This window comes from Gambusia affinis, linkage group LG12 (assembly GCF_019740435.1).
Source record: "Gambusia affinis linkage group LG12, SWU_Gaff_1.0, whole genome shotgun sequence".
NCBI classification, from domain to species: Eukaryota; Metazoa; Chordata; class Actinopteri; order Cyprinodontiformes; family Poeciliidae; genus Gambusia; species Gambusia affinis.
This window is the reverse complement of record NC_057879.1, coordinates 3,363,996-3,386,399: the sequence shown is the minus strand read 5'-3', so window position 1 is coordinate 3,386,399 and position 22,404 is coordinate 3,363,996. Positions and strand designations below refer to the sequence as shown.

The following is a 22,404-nucleotide window of genomic DNA, read 5'->3' as shown; positions in this document are numbered from 1 at the left end:
TTTTCTCCTGCAGAAAAAACTCACTTATTACTGCAGCTTTGGTTCCTCCAGTTCCTGCATTGATTACAATTAAACCACAACCAGACCCACTCTTTGACTGTGAGTGTTTGCTGTCCTGTCGAGCAACTTTTTAAAACTTTTTTTTTGCAGTGCGGCCCTTAGTGCTTCATTCAGGCTGAATGTGGGAGTGGAAGGCAGAGCTCTTGGGACGGAATGCAGTTTTTCTTAAAGATATAAGGTAAAACTTGTTCATCCATGTCTGGGAGCAGACCACCAGCACCAAATGAGAAAAAGAGACATCTTATTTATTTATTTTTTTTCAGACTAGTTTATTTTGCTAGATTATTATATTTAGCTAAAAATTATTGCTAAGGGGCACAAGCAGGCCTCCTGACATACAGATTAAAAAAAATAAAAATCTCATGTCGGCCATGACATCAATAATAATATCGGAATCGGTACCAATTTTTATATCGTTGCATCCCTAGTCCTAATCCATCTGGATGATTGAAATGAGTAGCAAAGACATTAAGAAAGAGCAGCAGAAATGATGACAAACACAGCAAAATGAGAGTAAAAATCCAATAATCTGTTGTTGTTTAAATACTTTTAGTTTTGTTCAATTGAAAACCCGAAAAAAGCGTCTACAACGGCGCGTTTTATAAACACTGTCCCGTTGAGGCAGGCTAGCGCAGGTCAGGTCAGGTCAGGTCAGTGATTTAAAGTTATTTTCTCTCATCTACTTTGTGTCCTACTTGGATGCAAAGGAAACCATCAGGAAGTTCCTCAAAGATACTTTAATATTTTACTCTCCTACAAGTCAGGGCCTTCAAGTAGGAATATCCTGAAATGAGGTTCTGAGGATAACCTTGAGTGAAAAACAACACATCTTCACTTTAAAAAGCTTTCAGTCTCAATCTGTCTCTTGTCTGAATGAGTGATGGGTGGGACTCCTTTAGCTTCAACGCTCGAGTGGCAGAGCAAAGAAACAGGTGGGGGGAGCGGCAGCACATTGTTATCCTACGCTCAGTGCAGCTGCAGAAAACTCTGGTCACTCAGGACTTCTTTTCCTTTTTTTTTCCTGAAGTCTCACGCAGTGCTTGGATTAAACACGTCCTCGCGGATGCTTTACAAAGCTTTAAAACCATGCAAAAGAAAGATCTCTGTTTTGTCAGGAACAGCCAGTTCCAATGTCTGTCAGCTTCCGGCCAGGAACATCCAGTCCGCTTCTCTAAACAAGCTACATCCTCGCTGCAGCGCCGTGGAAGTTTTCAGAGTCTCAGCCAGGGAGGAAAGTCTGCCAAAGGTGACGGCAAAGTTTGTTATAGATTAAAATAAATAAATAAATAAATCCTCTTTACATGTCAGATGACGATCGCCCAACATTCGTGACCTTTAGAGCCGCCGCACGTAATTCACCTCTTGATCTTCCCTATCTCCTCGCAAAGTCTGGAGAGATACTGCGTGAGCTTCACCATGACGATGATGAGGGCCCCCACCGTGAGCGTGCACGAGGGCCACAGCAGGGTGTGGAAGACGGCGCTGTGGTCGTAGAGCCGGGTCAGCAGGACCGCGTCCTGCTGCTCGCTGGGGTCGTAGCAGGAGACGTGCTGGTTGGTCTTCAGGTGTTGGGAGATGTGGACGATGACGGCGCGCATGGCCGCGCTGTCCTTTTGGCACCGGGGGATGTAGACACACTGCAAGGCAACCAGAGGACGGCAGGTTACACTGAGCGAAACGTTTATTTGGTTGGCCAGGTTTTTTTTACGCAACAGTGAATGCTAACTAGTAGCTGTGTTTTCCCATTCACCATATAATTGCACAAGTTGACATTTTAAGAATAGATTTGTTTAATTTATTTGCCAATTTTGAAAAAAAAAAAGAAAAACAAAAAAAACAAACAAACAAACAAACGCGTTTTTAAATTAAAAAAAGTTTGGCGTTAGGATGATGTGTCTTTTTTTTGGGTCACATTGAAATTGGTTTTTGACAAAACTGCAATGGAAGCCATTTTCTTTTGCATCTGGCGAGTCACAGGATCAACAGTCCGACGTTGCCACTGGCGCAAACGAAGAAGACGACAGGAAGTAGTTGGAGGATGATGGCGTGGCATGTTTCTAATGAGTTATCACTGAACTAACTGGTGGATTTAGCTGCTGTTGTACATTTTAAGACCATAAAATTGAGCAATTTGACATTTCGAGAATAAAGTTGCTCAATGGAGACTCGATAGTTTAAAGTTTTGGCGCTACAATGTAGTGATTTAGTGTAGTTCGCAAAACTGCAACGGAAGCACTTCTTTCACATCACACAAGTCACATGATCAACAACCAGATGTTACTACCAGCGGAAAAGATGAAGTCGACAGGAAGTGGTATGAGGAATATGGCAGCATATTTTTTGAAAGATTTTTGGAAATACCACGATTGGAAAATTGTGCTTTTTTGACGTTAGCGGAATATCGACAAAGTTTTGCGCACATTTGGAATGGAAATGCAGCTACTGGCGCAAACCACGAAGAAGAAGATGTCAGGAAGTAGTTGGAGGGTGATGGAGTGGCATATTAACGACTTGTCATTTCACCTGTGATTTTGTTTGGCAATTGCAAAGTTGTGATATTTTGATGTTAGTGGAATATAGCTAAAGTTTTAGTAGCAGCGCATAAAGTTGGTATGCACTATGTAGGAGCACTTCTTGAAGTGGGACCAAAACAAGACCCTTTGTGATCAGTGGTTGGAGTGAGTCTGTCACTGTGGCCAGCATGTCGACTCCATTTGAATTGATTCAGCCAGTCACGGTGTTTTCTCTGGCGCTGGACTCACTTCAGAGCTAGCGTCCTGCGTCTCTTCGTTGTGCGACAGACGGCCGATTCGACCCGTGTTGTTGACGCTCACATACACCTGCAGACAGGGGAACCTGGACACCCTCCAGCAGTCTGACCCGCAGCTGTATGTACAGTTCATGTCCCCGGTGACCGTGGAGTTGATGACAGCACACATCCCTTCCTCTGTCCACACACTGTATCGACACAAAAGACAGGCGGGAATCTCAGGTTGTGTTACTTGTAAGTCTTTGTCTAAAGGGGCAAAGAAAAAAAAACTGATTTTCAAGTAAGGTTCTTTTAAAAAATTGAGAGTTGTTAGTATCTTGCCTACAGTAGAAAACAATAACTGTTTTTAAAATGTGGAAAAGAAAGAAACTGGAGGACTGCAAGGTTAACTTTAGCCAGTGGTGATCGTCCTTTAAGGGAGGAATTGGTTCTTCCCCCATCTTCTTCTGGATGAAACAAATCCTTTACTAGATGTAAAATTGCAGTATGCAATTTTTATGAGAAATAATATAAATACATATATATGTTTTTGGTTACTTGTTAAAATTATTGTTATTTCATGAGAGTATATAAAAGAGGTTATCTCTTTTAATTTATACCATCAGAAACGACCAATCAGAGCCAGGAGGAGGGTCTTATTGCCGTCAATCACTCTCATGCTCAGCTACGCTACAGCTGAGCACAACATAGCCTGCCAAGAATGCTAAGGCCAGTTAGCAGAGCCACTAATGACAACGGATAAACGGTTTTTGTTTAACGGTAAGTTGTTTCTCTGTCATTAGCACATTGAGCAGTGAGTACATGAGACTGATTGACAGCACTAAAACCTTCCTCCTGGCTGGAGGACTGGTGCATTTTTGCAGGCCTCAATTGTAGTACTGGGTGGTGCTGGAGGAGGTCAGTCCAATATTTTTTTATGTTTTCCATAAAATCAAAATAAAATGCAAACCTAACAACAGAAGAAAAGAGCGGGAGCCCTGCCCCCTGGTGGTCATCTCCACGCCCATCTGAGGAAGTAAAACCCAAATTTTGACAAGTGGGTGATAAGTCTTTAAATTTACACAAAAAAACAAAAAGCTGATCTGCAGCATCAAGAGGCAAATAGATCTGTCAATTATTCAACATAATATTATAGCTAAGTTAATCAGGAGGCTTGTCTTATATTCAGTGTTATCTTATGAAACGTGTTTTAATCTTAAAGAATAACTAAACCCCAAATCAACCTTTTTGCTAAGAAATTGCATAGATTGGTTTCTTAAAGGTGCATTTTTTTTGTTACAGTGAAAAAAATGTGACGTTTTTGGGTCAATGTATTTAATTCTGCAATATTTGGCCTAAACCCATCTCAGCGCTGCCCTCTTCTGGTTAAACTTTGAACGCTGCAGTCACATTCTCCTATTGGCTACAAGGGTAGAGCTTGAAGTTAACGTCTACGTCATTTCAGGTTTAAAACTTTGTCTAAACGTAAAGCAGGATGAGAGGTTAGAAAATACTTTTCTAGCTTGAGCTATTATTTATATCTTACTGGCCCATTTTGCTCTGCCTTTACTTTCTGGGCCCAGAGTCCTGTCTCAATATACTTTTCTCAGTACACTTGATTTCTATGAGCAAGGGGACAGAGCGTGGAGGTTTTTGGTTGTTTCAGCTGCTTGTTGAAATCTTTTGGCTTGCAATCCTAGCAGTGGCAGAACGGGAAGGACGTAGCAGCAGCCCAAGAGTTTCACATTAATTTATTTTTCAGGCATGGTGAGGTCGCGTCCATCTCGAAGGGATCCTGGTTGCTACCAAACTCTCCGTTGCTCCACCACAGCACTCAGCCACTGCTGTTTCGCCTCGGAAGCTCGGTTGCATGGCTGTGAACAGTCTAGAAAGTCTCATGCTTCATCGCGCATGTAGTGGAGGAGTCCAAGTAAGTTGCCGACGCTCTCCGGAGAACTCTCCAAAAGTCTGCAGAAACCATTCGACGTTGGAATCCGATTGGATAAGTGACACAAGCCAAAGCCAAAACCGTTCCTCATGATTTGGCTTTCCAGTAAGGTCACTGGGGGGGAGAGGAAACACTGCGCAGGAATCCAGAAACGCACAATTCACTGGACTCTGAGAACTGAGACTTTATTAAATCTGACTCATCGAAACCATTTAGGTTTAAGCTGTAATTCAGACACTCCATCTTGTTTCGACCCTTACAGGCTTAAGCTCCGTATGAGCAACGTTTCAGTTTCCCTGTGGGTTTGACATCACCGCCGGTCAAATAGTGCGTGACTCTGACACTTATGGTTTTAAACTCAGTCCTATTAAAGAGAACCAGGTGGGTTAAGATGGCGGCCTGGAAGCGATGGGTCCCAGCACAAAACAATGAATTATTTAAAGCTGCAGTATGTAACTTTCATAAAAAATGTTTAAAAAACACAATTTTTTTTTTGTTGAAACTGTCACTATGTAGTGACAGTATGAATATGAGACAGATAATCTGAAAAAATTGAGCTCCTCTGCATTCACCTATTACTAACTAGAAACAACCAATCAGAGCCAGAGGGCACATCTCAGCGCTGTCAATCACAATTTCACGTGGCGCAGCTCATCTCTCTCTGTTTTACCCTCTTGCGATCTGCTTTTCTTTTTTTTTTTGCTAAGTTTTTCTTTCATTTCTAGGTGCCTCTGTCCTACTAGATGTATCTCTATGACACAGTAAGCACCAGACCAGTACCTGTCTGCACACGAGCGTAAAACGGTGAGGGCCAACACAAAATACATCACGATTGAACACAGGATCATCCCAAGTCCAAAGAGAATGGCTCGGTCTTCTCCGGGTTTGAGAGCCGTCACCGTTTTCTTCTTGTCCAAAATATCCACCTCACGAAACTTCTGGTAAATCGACCTAAGACCAGAAAGTTAAACGGCATCATTTAAAAAAATAAAAATACAAATTTTTTAGAAGACAAAAACAGAGACAAACGTAAAAAAACAAGAAAAACGTGGTCATTAAAGCTGCAGTATATGACATTTCTAGAAGTATATTTATTAAAATTATCATTACGTCGTGATAAGACAGATGATCTGTTTAAAGAAAACTGAACTCCTCTGCCTTTCCCAGTACTCACTACAGAAATCAATCAACCAATCAGAGGCAGGAGGAGGGTCTTAGCACTCTCAGTCACTCTCATACTCACCCCTTCTCCCTTGCTATTTGCTCAGCCACAGTTGGCTTGCTGCAAGTCTTCCACAAATGCTAAGCTAGTTAGCATAGCCAGTGATGACAACAGATAACAGGTTTTCCTGTAATGGTAAGCTGTTTCATCTTCACCATCAGTACATTTAGCAGGGACAACATGAGGATGACTGACAGCGCTAAGCCCCGCCTCCTGGCTGTGATTGGTTGTTTTTGACAGGGACCGGTGTATTTCTTCAGACAGATATAACAGCTCAGGGAGGATGGATTTTTTTCCGCAGATTTTCTGTCTCTTGGCAAACTGTCACGACATTGTCACATTTAATAAATGTGGAAAAAAATGATTTTTTTGTAAAAGTTACATATTGTAGCTTTAAGTGTAGCTCTCTCAGCAACGTGGGAACTTTTGCATTTCTCAGTGTAAATATATTGAACACAGCACCGACCTCCTCTCGTTTTCTCTTCCCGATTCTGCGGCATTTCTGGCCCCTGCCACAAAAAACATCTTCGCTGATGACCTTGGAGCTCCTCCGCTTGCCGAAGCGCAGCAGCAGCAGCGAGACTTCTGGAAAGTCCTGTGAAAAATTACGGTTTTATGTTCGGCTCTGGTAATGAATTCTCCCATTTATTACCTCTGTTCTGGGTTACAGAGTAAGTTAAGTCAAGAAAATGTCAAATAAGAATTTACCTTTGATGGATTTCGCCTGTGTAACACAATTTATTTGTTGGTGAGCTCATTCAGTGGAGAATAAAGCTTTTTCTGCCGGCCCTGAAAGCACTCCTGTGGTTTCCAGGTAAACATCTCATTTCTAACACAAAGAAATCCTCCAAAGGGCAAACAAAATAGCTGGAGACGGAAGGTGTTGACGCTGATGAGGTCAAGGGACGAAAACCGACCTTCTTTATCCCCAACATTTGTGCTGTCAACACATAGTCATCGAGTCCACAGCGATGGTATTTTGAAAACGGGGGAATTGTCTCGATCCGTCTGGCGTTGGTCCCATAAATAACAGCAATAAATTTGATTTAAATGAACGACTGGCTGATATGTGGAAGGGAGCCGGGAGTTAACCAAGGGTTTTGTGATGCGAGTCAGTGGAAACTCTTTACTGATAGCAACAATTATTCGACATCGGCAGAGAAAATGCATGTGGGGGGGTACAGCAGTTTGGAAGAACGTTTAGAATAGTGGAAATATGGACAATGTGCTTTACAGATATTGTTTTCCTAGATCCTAACCGTCTGGCTGTTAAGTTTTTTTTGCGATCATCGTAGAGACTGCCTTGGGGACAAAACTTTGTCCATGACTGTTGGTTTTTACTAGCTCTGTATCTCTCACTTGATATAACAATGGCAGTAAAGATTCTGATCACTGCCTCCAAAATGGGCCGTACTTCTTATCCTGCCCCGTGAAATGCAACCTCATACTGCTGGGCCCTCCTTGGAGGGCCAATCTCCAGACTGAGGTGTGAGGGCCACCTCAGATCTACGGTGGCCCTGAAGTGCAAACCACTTCAACAAATAACTAAACACAACTATCATTTTACTGTTGTCGGTGTCACTGTTTGTATTGCTTCTGGGAGAAGGGAACAGGAACACATCCGACTGGATATCCTCTGTTTGGTTCAGTGGATGAAATCAGAACAATGAGCCAGATGAGTTCATCCCTGGGAGGAAAACATGGAGGAGTTTCAACATGTGGGAATAACAGCTGTCATTAAGAATGTTCTGCAATTCAAAGAATACCTGCCAGATTTGGGAAAATGAATGGAATGTTATTTTGCTGAAGGCTACTGGCGACCTGTCCAGGGTGACCCCGCCTCTCGCCCGGAACTTTAGCTGGAGATTGGCACCAGCAACCTTCCTGACCCCACTAGGGACAAGGGTGAACAGGAAATGGATGGATGAACTTCGGAGACCGGCTGGAAGTGCGGAGACCGGCTGGAAAACCGGACCATCTCGGAACCTTCTGTGGATGACTTTGATTTGAAAAAGTGTCGAGTCGCAGCGGGGGAGAGGACGCTGTGGAGAACACTGTATCAAATCGGTTCGTGTACGGAGGCTCTATTCGGGCACTACTGTGGAGTTGTCGACGGTGAGAGGAGAGAGGCTAACAAGGCTAATTGGAAAGCTAACTGGAAGCGGGCAGAGGCTGGTATGGCGATTTGACTAAGGAATTGGATGAAGATGGCATTGAAGGTAATACAGAAAGATATCGAAGAACTAAAGGACGCTATGAATATGATGTCTGGTGAGTTGGCGTTACTGACAAAGCAACAGTCAACTATAACAGACTTGCTAACTGAGATCAAGCAGCTAAAGATACAAACTGCGGAACAAGCAAAGAAAATTGACTTTTTGGAAAACAGAGTTGCAGACCTAGAACAATACTCTCGAATAAACGATGTCTTGATAACAGGACTGGATATAAGATCAAGCTATTCTCAAGCTGTGAGAGGGAGCAGGTCTGATACTAACTCTGAACATGAAGCTACTACCGAGGAGCAGGTTATTGCATTCCTGCAAAGTAAAGACATTGACATTGAAAAGGAGAATATTGAAGCTTGTCATACTCTATCAGTTAAAGGTCAAAGAGGAAAGAAAGTACCATTACCAATAATTATTCGGTTCACAAATAGAAAACATAAGATTGAGCTGCTTAAACAAGGAAAAAATTTGAAAGGTACAAGTGTCTATATAAATGAACATCTCACAAAAAAGAATGCAGAAATTGCAAAAAAAGCCAGAATACTGAAGAAACAAAATAAAATTCAGGCAACATGGACGATGAATTGTAAAGTTTATATTAAAACAAAGGATGCTCCTGAAAATGCTAGAGGTATATGGATTAGATCCTTAGAGCAACTGGACAAGTAAATAATGGATAAATAGAGGATGTACAACAAACAGTGAGGTGGTTTTATGTTAACATTATGGGTTTATTAAGTACTTTTTTATTTTATTTTTTTTCCTTTTTTTAAATTGGATTCCTTTATATTAAAATACAACAAACAAAAATAATGAATGACTATGAATTTTCAGATTCTAAATTGTATGATGTAAACTTGATAACTGCAGATCCTTTTCCAGATATCGAGTGTGAATACTATGATGAGGAGAAATTTAACAACAGTAAAATGATAAAAGCAGGTTTCTCTGTAATTCACCTAAATAGTAGAAGTATGAACTCTAATTTCTCAAAAATAACAGATTACTTAAAACGGTTGAATGGACAATTCAGTATAATAGCAGTTTCAGAGACTTGGTTGAATGAGGAAAATAAAAACAATTTTCAAATAAATGGATATGAATTATATTATGTGAATAGAAGTAGTAAAAGAGGTGGGGGTGTTGCTTTGTTTGCTGATAGTGAAATAAGGTGTAAAATAAAGGATACTATGTCAACAACTGTTGAAGGTGTAATGGAGATGATTACTATAGAAGTGTTAAGCGAGAAATCGAGAAATATAGTGGTGAGTTGTGTGTATCGAACACCAGGATCTAACTTAGAATTATTTACTGAAAAATTAATAGAGCTTATTGAAATGAGTAAAAATAAAACATTATTTCTGTGTGGAGATTTTAATATAGATTTAGGAACCCAAACTGATTTAAATAGTATGTTTGTTGATACAATGTGTAGTTTGGGTTTCTTTCCATTGATATCAAAACCAACAAGAATTACGACACACTCTGCCACAATAATTGACAATATTTTTACTAATATTACGGACGGAGAGGTGTTGAGTGGACTCTTCACAATCGATATAAGTGATCATTTACCAGTTTTTGCTATTTACAAAAATCATCAGAAAATTATTACTGTACCTGCGCTAACAAAAAAGTGTTCAATATGTCAAAAAAAAATTTGGATAAATTGAAAAATGATTTGTGTCAACAAAATTGGACTAATGTATATGTGGATGATGTACACAGAGCATATGATGAGTTTATGAATATTTTGGGAGTTCTGTATAAAAGACATTGTATGACAACTAATTTTGTTAAGAAAGATGCTGTTGACAAGCCATGGATGACAAAAGGGTTGAGAAATGCTTGTAAAAAAAAGAATAATTTGTATTCATCCTTTTTGATGTTAAAAACGAAAGAAGCAGAGGATAGATATAAGAAATATAAAAATAAATTGACATGGATTATAAGAAAACATAAAAAAGAATATTATACCGACCTATTAACAAAAAGTAACGGTGACACAAAAGCAATATGGACAGTTATACATAGTGTTTCTACAAAGCATACAATAAAATCTGGTATTGCAACACACTTTTTAAAAGAAAATACAGAAATTTATGATCGAAATGAAATAGCAAACGAATTCAATCATTATTACGTAAATGTTGGTCCAAGACTTGCTGCTCAGATACCAAAAGATGATAGCGACGTTACCCAAAAAATTGGGAGTTGTCCAAACAGCATCTTTCTTGGAGAAACGGATGAGAAAGAAATACTGAGTATCGTAAACAAAATGGCGAATAAAAAATCAAAGGATTGGGTAAATATGGATATGAAATTTGTAAAGGAAATTATGTCTTATGTAATTAAACCATTCACCTATATCTGTAATTTGTCATTCTCATCAGGAAAATTTCCAGACGCCATGAAAATAGCAAAGGTAATTCCCATTTACAAAAATGGTGAGAAATGTATGTTTAGTAATTACAGACCGATATCGTTGTTGCCACAGTTCTCAAAAATTTTGGAGAAACTATTTGTAAATAGATTAGATACATTTATAGATAAAAATAATATATTAAGTAGTAGTCAATATGGATTTAGAGCCAGAAATTCGACATCAATGGCCCTTATGGAATTGACAGAACATATAACAAATGCTATTGATCAAAAACAATATAGTGCCAGCATTTATGTCGATCTAAAGAAAGCATTTGATACGATTGACCATAGCATTTTACTCAAAAAACTTATTAAATACGGGATTAGAGGGCCGGCATTACAGTGGATTTCGAGCTACCTGGAGAATAGAAAACAGTTTGTACAAGTACATGATACTAGATCCGAATTTTGTGAAATTACATGTGGAGTTCCACAGGGCTCAGTACTTGGACCAAAGTTGTTCATCTTATATGTAAATGATTTGGTAAATGTATCAGGGTTTTTCAAATGTATTCTATTTGCGGATGATACCACTTTTTTTTGTCAGGGCAATGATATAAAAGGGATGTTAAAAGAAATGAAAATAGAATTTATGCAAATACATAAATGGTTCAAACTTAATAAATTATCTTTAAATTTGGACAAAACAAATTATATGTTATTTACAAGGAGACAAAGAACTGTAAACACTCCATTTAAAGTTGATGGTGTAGAGATTTGTAGAGTTAGTGAGGTGAAATTTTTGGGTGTGATAATTGACGAGAAATTATCATGGAAATCCCATTTGAATTATCTAAGAACAAAATTAGCTAAATCAATTGCAGTGCTTTATAAAGTACGGGATTTTCTGAATGATCATGCACTGTTTATGTTGTATAATGCACTAATTGTTCCACACTTGGTTTATTGTGTTGAGGTATGGGGAAAGGCATGTTATACTAGTACAAAATCTGTTTTTGTTTTGCAAAAAAGGGCAATAAGAGTTATTGCTCGAAAACATGGTAAATATCCAACAAATACATTATTTTGTAATTTGAGGTTTTTGAAATTCAATGATTTAGTTGATTATAATATTTTGTTGGTTATGTTTAAGGCACACCTAAAAACATTACCCTTAAACATCCAAAAAAATTTTGAAAAGAGAGAGAGTGGTTATAACCTTAAGGGGACACAGATTTTTAAGAAACCTAAATTCAGAACTTGTTTGAAAGAACGATGTACTTCGATACATGGAGTCAAACTGTGGAACGACCTGCAAAACGATGTTAAAAATGTTAAATCATTACACATGTTTAAAAGAATGTTAAAGATTGTTTTTTTGAAGAAGTATGAAATAGTATAAAGTCAAAGTATAGTATTGTTCAGTTGAGATTGATGATTGACCTTGTTTCTTTGTTCTTCCTTTGTTTTCTTTTTTTGTCACATAAGACAAATCAAAAAATTTTTAGTTTTTTTTGTTTTTTTGTTTTTTGTTTTGATCCATAGTTCAGAAAAAGGGGCAGATATTATAAGATTATTTTCTTCTTTCTGCTACCTTTCATTTCATTTTTAAATTAATTTTTTTTTTCTTTGTATTAAATTTTTTTCTTTGTATTGAATGAAATGAATAAAGATTTAATAAAAAAAAAAAAAAAAAAAAAAAAAAATAATAATAATAAAATTAAAAGCACAAGAAAATATTCAAAAACAAGAGGACATTAACTAAGCACAACAACAAATTAAGAGAACATGATGACATTAACAAACGGTGCTTACTTAATATTGTTGTGTTTTTGAATATGTTGTTGTGTTTTACAATTTGTAGTGTGGTCTGTAGATGAGGATTTGGGCACGGTGAGACCCAGGGTAAGAGGATGGAATGAGTTTAATGAAGTCCACAAGGTTCACAACGCCGGGAAAACGCAGGTAAGGAACCAAACGAGATCGCTAACTCATGAAGACATACAATGACGACCAACGCCTGCACAATGACAAGAACTATGACAAGGAACGACAAGCTAGGATCCAACGGGCAGCAGGAGACACAGGTGAGGTTAAATACACAGGGGAACAAGAGACAGCTGGAACCAATCGGGCTAGACACGACAGCACAGGGACTAAATTAACTAATTAACACACAATACCCACATCCTCACAGCTTAGTGATTTGTTGTCGTGGTTTGCTCTTCGGAGCCACTGCACCGCTCCCCAGAGAGGTGGATCGTAACAACCCAATGTTATCTACGGTCGACAATGTGCCAATGACTCACTGCGATCTGCTGGGTTCACTTATATAGAAACGGTTTTAACTACTGTGAATAGTTAACCAAATATGCTGTACTGTTTGACAACTAGGATCAATGTGGGACAGAATTGAAATGATTTTCTTTGTGAAGTGTCTCGAGACGACATTTGCTGTGAACAGGGCCGGATTTAGGAGAATGGGGGCCCCTGGGCTGGAGTCAGGATGGGGGCCCCTGGGCTAGAGTCAATAGACTCAATATATATATATATATTTGTTTGTTTTGTTTAAGAGGATGAACAGAAAATGACCGAACAGTAAGTTTTAACAACTTACAACTTTAATAAGCCAGTTGTCACAAACTACAAACAACTCTGAACTCTTTTCTAGAAAGACTAAACCACATGTTGGGGTTGAAACTAGAATATGATGCTTGCATCACAAAATAAAATCACTGAATAGTTATTGTTGCCTGGACTTCAACACAAACTATAAAACAGATTGAGTGCAAGAAATGCAATGCTCAAATATACTTTTACAAAGCAAAGCGAGTAAAACAATATTTATACAAATATCCCCAGCATTTACAAGTTCATACAAGTACAAGTGGAATATATCAAAACTCAAACTTTTTCTTTGGTTTTAAAGTTCTTGGTAAATAGTGGAGGAAATAAATGTCAAAAAAGTGCTTCTCTGCCAGTCAGACAGAACATGGATATAAACAATATCTTCTGGAAAAAGAGATCAGGCATACTGTAGTTTTCAGAAAATATCCTGACCCAGGTAAGTCCAAAGTGCTGCCCTCTGAAGGATTTTTTAAAGTTTAGGCATTTGCGTTCAGTTGCGTGCTTCCAATCACTGAAACCAGTTTCAAAGTTTGACTGAGTATTAGCATTGCTGAAAATGCGGCATGCAAAACAAAATGCAGCTCCGGTGGATGGAGAGTAGAGCAGCCATGGTCTTTCGACGTACTCACCATTTAACATCTTGCTTTTAAAGTGAGATTTGGAGAAGTGACGCTTTTGATGCTTGTACACCCGCTCTGATGCTTGAAAGCCAACATTCATATTTTGACAGCTCTCCGGTCCTCGCCAGCCCAGTAAGCTCGCACGGACTCGTCAATTTCCCCCAATGCGCCGGATCGGTACTGTACGGATCCACAGTCGCTTTCCATCTGCGGAAGAAGATCCCGCTCACCAACTCTGACTCCACAGACGCCAGTCCAGCCACCGACTCAGTCACGGTTATAGGTTCTGGCGGGATCTTAGTGCCGGTGTTAGCATAGCTAAGGGTTTGAGGAGCGGGGATAATGATGTTTCTGCTCCATCTCCGCTAACAGGTTTAAAAAAGCCTGTCAGTTTAGGCATTTTGTTTGTCGCCTCTTTGGCGCGATGCTCTTTTTCTTTTCTCTTCCTTCTTTTCTGCGCTCCGCTGTCATATTTTCTGTTGTCCGCCATTGTAAAATAATATTCCCTTGACGCTCCTCCTCCCCAATGCGTAAGATGCGTCAAAAGTGGACCAATAACAAGCAAGCATTCAAGATGGACGTTTGCCAGAACAAATTGGAACATTTTTCATCGGTGCTGTCAAAATCATGGTAGTCATTGATTAAATTCTGACACTATCCATTCACAAAAATATAAAACATCCTTCGGGGCCCCCGAAATGCCGGGGCCCCGGGCTGCAGCCCCGGTAAGCCCCTGCTAAAATCCGGCCCAGGCTGTGAACTGGTGTATCAGACTGAATTGAATTGAACTGGTCGTACTCAGCGTTATCTCCCTTCCCCTCAGCCGACCACTGAGAGGAGAACAAGCTCGTTCTGTTGTGGCTCCCAAACTTTGGAATTCATCACCTTTGAATATTAGACAGACGTCTTTGCTTAGTGTCTTTAAGTCGCCTTTAATTTAACAACACATCGTTTTCCAATAGCGTTGGCTCCAGTCTGAATAGAGATGTTCTTTTTAATGCATTTGTTTCTATGGGGTTAGTGTTGTTTTGCTCTCGACTTTTATTCTTTTTTGCCTTATTTTATAACTTCTGTTTTTCTGATGCGCTTTATAAATAAATTGGGTTGGATTTGAAAGAACAGGGAGCGTGTGGAAAGTTTCTCCGGCTCCCCGTCTCTACAAAGACTCAATGAGGGGTTTCATCAGTGAGCCTTAGGAACTTCAATGGGCTTCAATTAAGTGCAGTCTTTTGTGTGAGAACACACCCATAGGGGGCGCCGAGGCCCCTTCCACTGTTTCAGCTCAGAGCTTTGTTGCTGGAACTATTTTCTGTCAGTCTTCTTGTTACTGTTAGCAAGAACTCAGTCTTAACTGCTGCACATTAAATGGTAATTTAATGTGCAGCATTAAATTATTATGTTGCACATTGTCTGTATGGTATGTATATATGAGCATATGAATAATATTAATTGCATTGCTTACCAGTTTGCTCATGTAGTTCATCCAGAAAAGTGGGAAATTTTTGCAGATCCTAATTTGATTTAAAGAAGCTGCCTTGATTTGTTGGGGGTTTTTGTTTTTGTTTTTGTTTTACTGAATAAAATCCTGTAAGCAACGTGCAGAATAATGAGCAAGGGCCTTTTAGATGACTAATTTTTTTTTCCCACATTTCGCAGGAGAGACCAAACATTGCTGAGAGACCAGGCTTAGCAACACATTTCACATCTGAACAAAATCAGACATGTTTGCTACGAAACCCGCTCTCTGCACAACAATCCTCAAGCATCTGCATGCATGGCCAAAAGAAAGAGAGTCCTGCTCAAATCAGTGTTATGCTCTGTCTTATTATTAAGATGCCTTTCTTGTGCAGAAAAGGCCCACAAGCCATTGCTGCGTGGGGGGAAGTGCTCAGAATGGAAGGGTGAGAGCGATGTGTTTACTTGGGTTGTATGTGAATGAATACAATTCAGAAACTGTTGTGGGACTTGTGGTTCTGTGCTAGAGCAAGAATTTCATTGTGAGCCGAGCAAGGCAAGCTTCCAAACCCTTTTCTTGTATTAATTTATGAAGTCTTCTACTATTCCAGTTACCTTTAATGTCTGGAATAAAGCACACACCAATTATTTAATGTCCTATTTTGGAAGGAAACCATTTATTCTTGCCATGTTTTCAAGATTGTCATAAGACGATTTAATAGCATATTTTATGCTTGATCAAATTTGAATCTGAGTTCAAAGTAACATTTATGTTTCTTGTATGCTTTGGGATTTGTAGCCCCACCAAGTCCATTAAGTGCTGGATAACAGCTATGTTTGCAATTTTGGTTCCAAAAACAATGATATATATATATATATATATATATATATATATATATATATATATATATATATATATATATATATATATATATATATATATATATATCTCCATTTGTTTGAGCCTTTGACACACTGACTCAAACACAGCTGTGAGCTGTTGGTCATTCAAAGACAGAGATATAAATATGTCTATCATCAGCATACTGATGGTTAGTGTTGTTGTAGTACTGTATAATCTGAGCTGGGAGATTATGAAGAGGACTGAGAGCCTGGAGGAGCCCCAGAATTAAATTGTTTTTTTCCCAGATGTATAAGTACCAAGTGTCACAAAGTAGTCCTGGTCTGTCGACGTTTGAAACACTTTAGTGGAAACCCCACCAACTTCTCCAGTTTATCAATAAATGCTGTTGATCAGGTGGAACTTGTAGGCTTCCAATATATATTAGAGAATATCTGTCTGGGTTGACAGCACTAAGACCCTCCTCCTGGCTCTGATTGGTTGATTCTAGTTAGCTCTGGGAGAAGGGAAAGGAGCTAAAAAAAATTTTCACAGATTGTCTGTCTCGTACTGTCACGACATAGAGACATTTTCAACAAATATATAGAATTTTTATTCATTTTAAAGCAAGAGTTACATACTGGTGTTTTAACGGACTCCTGACAAATGTTTGTGTCTCAAAATTATTTGTTTGAATTCTGGAATTGCCTGTTCTGAATTATTTAGTACACTGGTTTGGAAAATAGCTGCAGATTTCCAGGAAATGGCTTGACTTATCTATGATCACCATCTCCAGCCATGCGCTCGCTTTAATATCCTCCTACATCCCCATGAAGCTAAGCATAAGTCCCCAGCTGTGCCAAGTCATTAGTGTCAGCCAAAATGAAATAAAGGTGGTAATACGTACAGTCAGAGGGATTCCACCTCCTGTCGCTGGACTGTTGAGATAATCCGGTCTTTGGACTTCAAGTGTCAGCAGTGGCTCTCTCAACAAGGTCTGGGTGGCAACGGAGAGCGGCTGGCCACCACTCGTCTAAACTCTTGCCCCAAGTGATCGGGATGCCTGCCATGCCTAACACCGTCATGTGAGTTCTCTCCACAATGCAAGTCCTGCTCAAAACCAGCCGGTCTTGCTACATCGCTCTGAATAAGTGGCCAGGACTGTTTGCGTCCAGTTCTATATTTGTATGAGGAGGTCTGCAGGGAGGGCACGGCTTCAAAGGCAGAATTTTAAGATTTCAAATATCCCCTGTCTTCAAATGTCACAAAAGCCCAACTTGAATGTCAGACACTTGACTCACGAATGTGGCTAAATTTGACCACAAGGTGTCAGTGTAGCACACGTTTTTTATTTTTATTTTATTTTTTATTTATTTGTTTGTTTCTTTGATTTCAGGTTACCTCCAGTGAAGTTCCTTTTCAGGATGATTTATTTTGTTGAAAAGTTGTTGCAACTTTTCTATTGACAAACTATATTCATTTCATAACACACAGCAGATGTTGCAGATTCTGTATTAACGCAGGCAATAGAGGTTATGAAGGATTAAAAGTAACAATCGATATTTGATGCAATATATTATATTTTTCTAGAAGTCAATCAACCAATAAATAAATAAGTAAAGTTCATTTAATGAAAACACCATAAAATAAAGAAAAGGTTTTCTGGAAATCAATCAACCAATAAATACATAAATAGCATTTAAAAAGTTGACAAAAACCTTAAAAAAAAACAATCATGATTTTTTTTTTTAAATAGAAATTAATGAACCAATCAACAACATAAAATACATAAGTAAATAAAAGTTAGTAGAAAGTTCATAAAAGATCACAAAAAAATGTATAAAAATCAACCAAGAGATAAAATTTATCAAATAAGTCAATAACGATGTCATTAAAAAAACAATGACTTTTTTAACAAAAATCCATTAACTAATAAGTAAATAAACAAATAAAGGCAAAGTTGAAAAAACTTCATGAGACAATCATGAAATGTTTTTATAGAAATCAATCAATCAATCAATAAAATAAAAATAAATAAGTAAATGAATGAAAGGCGTTCAAAACATGTCATGAAAGGTAACGAACAAAATGGACAGAAATCATTTCAAGCAATTAATGACATAAATAAAGTTAATAAAGTGTAAATAAAAGATTTATTTACTTTTAATCAAACAAGCAATAAATAAGTATTGGTGCTATACCAGATATTTAAGTGAATAAACATGAACACAACCCCTGTGTGCTCGCTTGACGAACCGCCTTTCAGAATAATGAAGGGCTTGTTTATTTCTTCTCGGCCTTCCAGCTATTTTTCTGTCCTCTAACCCTCTGTAAGGAGTCATTTCCTCAACAGTCTGACCAGAGCAGGGATTATTCCTGGCTGACCCCAGTCGGTCTTGGCTGCAGCCTGTGCGTATCCTATTTGGTTTGTAAGATTATACGAGTCCGTCTCCCTGCAGCTGCAGCCAAAAAAAAAAAAAAAATCTAACTCTCTTAAAGCAGAACTGCAGGAAGCTTTCCCCTTTAATTAAACCTCGGGCCAAAAAACAAAACAAAACAAAAAAACGACAAGATGAGAAAGACTGAAGGGGGCGGATGGTCAGGAACCTGTGTTCATTATTGGAGGTGAAGCCTAAATGTAACCAGACAGTGCGGCCTGTGTTTCCCTTCGGAGGTGAAACGTGTACGCCGGGCATGAAAGGCGATGCTGCTGCTTTGTTTCTCGGGAACTTGAAATAGCTCCTGCTGACCCAGCAGCGAGCTGAGCTGCAGCCCCATGTCTTTGCCTCTTTTTCAGTTTCACACACATCAAACGCAGACAGCCAGAGCCTTGAATGAGCCCTTTCATTTGCCGCATCCGTAAAATAAAGCTTTACTCCAACAGATATTGATGCAAATGTGACTGAAATAGACCAACTGGTCGACATAAACAAAAAAAGTGTCCTTCAGATCAGCTTTCTGAGCTCACACACAGATATTATAGTCATCTTCTAATTAAATTGAACTGAATTATGCTGGATTGGTGGGAAATTTACTAAATCAAAATGAAAAATATGACTAACATAAAATACAAGAGCAAAAACTGAGTGAGAAGAATGAATCTGAAGGGTATTATAGGGAGTAGAGATTTCTGATGTGGGCGATGTCGTGGGCAACCACCCAGGGCGGCATCTTGTTGGGAGCAGCATGAAGTACATATTGCGCTTCCTAACTAGATATTTAGTTTCGAGCTAAATATTTAGCTTGCATGCTACATTTTGAGACTAAATATTTATGTGGTAAACTGAATAATTACTAAATAATTCATTTACAAATTCAATATTTAGATTGCTAACTCCATTTTAATATTTAGTTCCAAACTAAAGAAAATAGTTGCATTGTTACTTGCTAAAAATGTAAATTGCGGCTAATGAAATATTTAGTTAGATGCCAAAGCTTGTTAACTACATATTTAGGTTGAATTATGCAATAAATATCAATGAATGAATGAATGAATGAATGACATGGTGAAAATGAGCATTTGAACAATGAACCCAAACAGATTAAGCTACTTTGAAAAGCGGAATGTGACGACTTGTCAGTCTGTGGCTATGCAGAGCCCTCCTGCTGCCTCCTGCAGAGACTCTGCTGACCTCTCACACATTGACACGACCTCCGCCAGGCCTCGGCCCACCAGGATAAGCAGGTGTAGGACGAGGTTGGAAATGTGCAAAGGCGACAAAGACGTAATTCAAAACAGTTGCAACAGCTGATATATTATTGACAGGCACCTTTACAGCACAATAACTCAGGGCCCCCGAAAAGCAAATAAATGTCTAATATAGCTACGCTTTTTGATATTTCCATATTTTGTGTCTGAAACAATAAAAACTAGTTCCATTGGAGTTGTGCGCTTCTTTGTGGTCATCTGAGCATAAAATCCCAATAAACTCTGCTGAACTTTATGGTGGAAGTGTGGTAAAAAAAAAAAAAAAAAGAAAAATCTGATTTCTTTGGAGTGAATGTTGAACTCGTGTTTGCAGTCACTCAGCATTTCTATGTTCAATGCAAATCACAATGAGGAAAAAAAAAAAAAAAAAGAAAAAACGTCAGTAAGTTCTCTAGTTCTTAAAACAACCACAGAAAGTTCCAGCAACTATTTGGCTCAACAGCACATTGAGTCTTCCCAGGTGCATTCGGTGCACACACACACACACACACACACACACACGCACACATGCACGCTTTCCACAATTTCTGTTTTAATTAGAGGGAGTTCTTGTGGTTCTGTGTCTGCACTGTGAAAACCTCTGGGATGATGTCTTTCAGGCGTCTCAGAGCTGGACTGAAAGGCGCTGAAGCTTGTAATACGCTTCTGGACCTACATCCCATAGCGCCCGCCAGCTTTCTTGTTGGTTTATTGCATTGTCACGACGAATGCTGAAATGTTTCCAGGGGTATAAGCAAAAAGTCACATACAGGCAACACAATATCTTATTTATTTTACAAAAGGAGTCTGTGCTGGTTCAGGTTTCTTGGAGAGCGGCAGTGCTTTGCTGACACAAACAGACCTCACAGTTTGGGCTTTTTCCTGTCTAATAATGCAGACAAGCCTTCCGTCTGCCGTCCTGCTGCACACGGGTCTGCACCATGCAATACAGGAGGCGAAAACGGACGAGTGAGATTTATAGCGACAAAGAAGAGGCGCGTCATCTCACAAGATTTGTCTCTGAATGTGAATAATATGTTGCATAAAGCCTGGCACTCTGCATGAGGAATCCGCTCCAGACTTCTTCTGCTGCCAAAAGCCTCTCATGCAGTGGGAGTGAAGGAGCACATAGTCCTGTCAGCTGTCAGAGAACCGGCCAGAAAGTGGGGGGACTTTCTCGTTAATATGGAGACAAAATGAAACAGATTTGTGCTTCTTTTTTTTTTTTTTTTCCTTCTAACAATCAAAGCAATACAGGAGCAATTGGCCACAATTCAATTAATTAAAAAAAGTGGAGTTTTAAATGCTACAAACTAAAAAGATGGAGGAAAAGAGCCTGAGGATCTCTGTTATTGAATAGTACTGGGATTGTATATGACAATATGATTCATTAACTTGTGTAATAAGGTAAACTTTACAAATGGGAACAGTTTTTGTTTTTTGGGGTTTTTTTTACATTTTTTTACATAAAAAATAAAATGTATATTATCTGTCAGTTGAAGCTGAACTAGTTTGCTACTACTCATATGTGTGTGTAGCGGGGGAAGTTTCTCTCAGTTGTTGAGTTCTGGTAACTTATGTTAAGGTTTGGTGCAAACCTTTATAAGGAGGTGTAAGAAAAAGCATTTAAAAAGTCAATTCCAGTTCAGAACAAGTTTGATTTTTCTGAGAAATAAAAAACTTCTTAATTTCTCAGCGTGCTGCAGCAGCTGTGCAGATGTTGTTGGCCTGCAACATCTGCCCGCCTTTCCAAACTCAGGCAGGATATCTGCCTGAGTGCGCGGGATGACACGCCACTTTAGCGGCGTTGTTTCTTATGAATCTGTTCAAACCTCACAGGAGGTTGTTCTAAGTTTGGAGTCATCATTCTGTGTGTATGCATGTACACAACAATAACTCATTCAATACACAAAGGAAAGAACATGTTTGTGGTTCATCTACTGAATTATTTCCCTTTTCAGGACTTTTACATTTGGAGGCTTTGCACGATGTGGTGTTAGTATGTTTAACACCACAGAAATGTGGTGCTACCATCTATGTGTGGTGGATGGTAGGAGCATCCACCACACATAGACAAAATTAAACTTAGCTTACAGAAACTTTTGATTATTTGATTTCATTTCATTATTTGTATAAAATATGGCTGGAACTCTTAATTCATTTTCATTCTTTAAAAAAAAATAAAAATACACAAGGTGCAGAATTCCAGAACACTGTCAAAGGTCACCATGGACAGTCCTATGATGTCACAAGACATGTTGTGATGTCACTACAGAACTTCACTTGAAGTTCAGTCGATTAGTTCTCTTGCTAGTCAGAAAGCACAAGGTCGAGTGGAGACAGCTTCTAGAGAAATCACTGTTATCACTGTTTTGCAGCATATTTTCAAAACGATTTTTGAGCGAAATGGAGACACAGATGAAGGAATTCCTCAAAGAGGAAACTAAATGCCAGGAAGACGGACTGAAGAACAGTCAAAATCAGGATGGCGGTAATTCTTTTGAGGAGGAGCTTAACAGACTGAAGACTCTCTTGGATGGAGAAAGAGCCAAATTCATCGAGGAGCACCAGAGAGCAAATGATTTGGAAGAGGAACTG

The 22,404-nt window shown here is 38.9% G+C and overlaps 1 protein-coding gene across 2 annotated transcripts; it reads right to left on the bottom strand.

Annotated features, from left to right (window-relative positions):
* Nucleotides 1–353: 353 nt before the first annotated feature.
* On the bottom strand, nucleotides 354–17,406 carry LOC122840612 (calcium-activated potassium channel subunit beta-2-like). 2 transcript variants are annotated; one of them, XM_044133134.1, is made up of 6 exons: nucleotides 17,026–17,406; nucleotides 6,446–6,574; nucleotides 5,538–5,708; nucleotides 2,823–3,018; nucleotides 1,420–1,697; nucleotides 354–1,297 (listed from the first exon to the last, which is right to left on the bottom strand). In XM_044133134.1, exons 2-6 carry the CDS (start codon nucleotides 6,502–6,504, stop codon nucleotides 1,198–1,200), a joined length of 804 nt encoding a protein of 267 aa, XP_043989069.1. In that variant the 5' UTR covers nucleotides 6,505–6,574; nucleotides 17,026–17,406; the 3' UTR covers nucleotides 354–1,197. The 2 variants fall into 2 exon arrangements, with proteins under 2 accessions (XP_043989069.1, XP_043989068.1); XM_044133133.1 differs by lacking the exon at nucleotides 17,026–17,406 and adding an exon at nucleotides 6,688–7,318.
* Between the last annotated feature and the right edge of the window lie 4,998 nt (nucleotides 17,407–22,404).

Excerpts from the sequence above, each read along its gene's own strand:
- LOC122840612 (XM_044133133.1), bottom strand. The coding sequence starts at position 6,737 with ATGAGCTCACCAACAAATAAATTGTGTTACACAGGCGAAATCCATCAA. Across the intron at positions 3,019-5,537 it reads TTACGCTCGTGTGCAGACAG|TGTGTGGACAGAGGAAGGGA; the intron begins GTACTGGTCTGG and ends GTGTCGATACAG. Across the intron at positions 1,298-1,419 it reads GAGATAGGGAAGATCAAGAG|ACTTTCCTCCCTGGCTGAGA; the intron begins GTGAATTACGTG and ends CACCTTTGGCAG.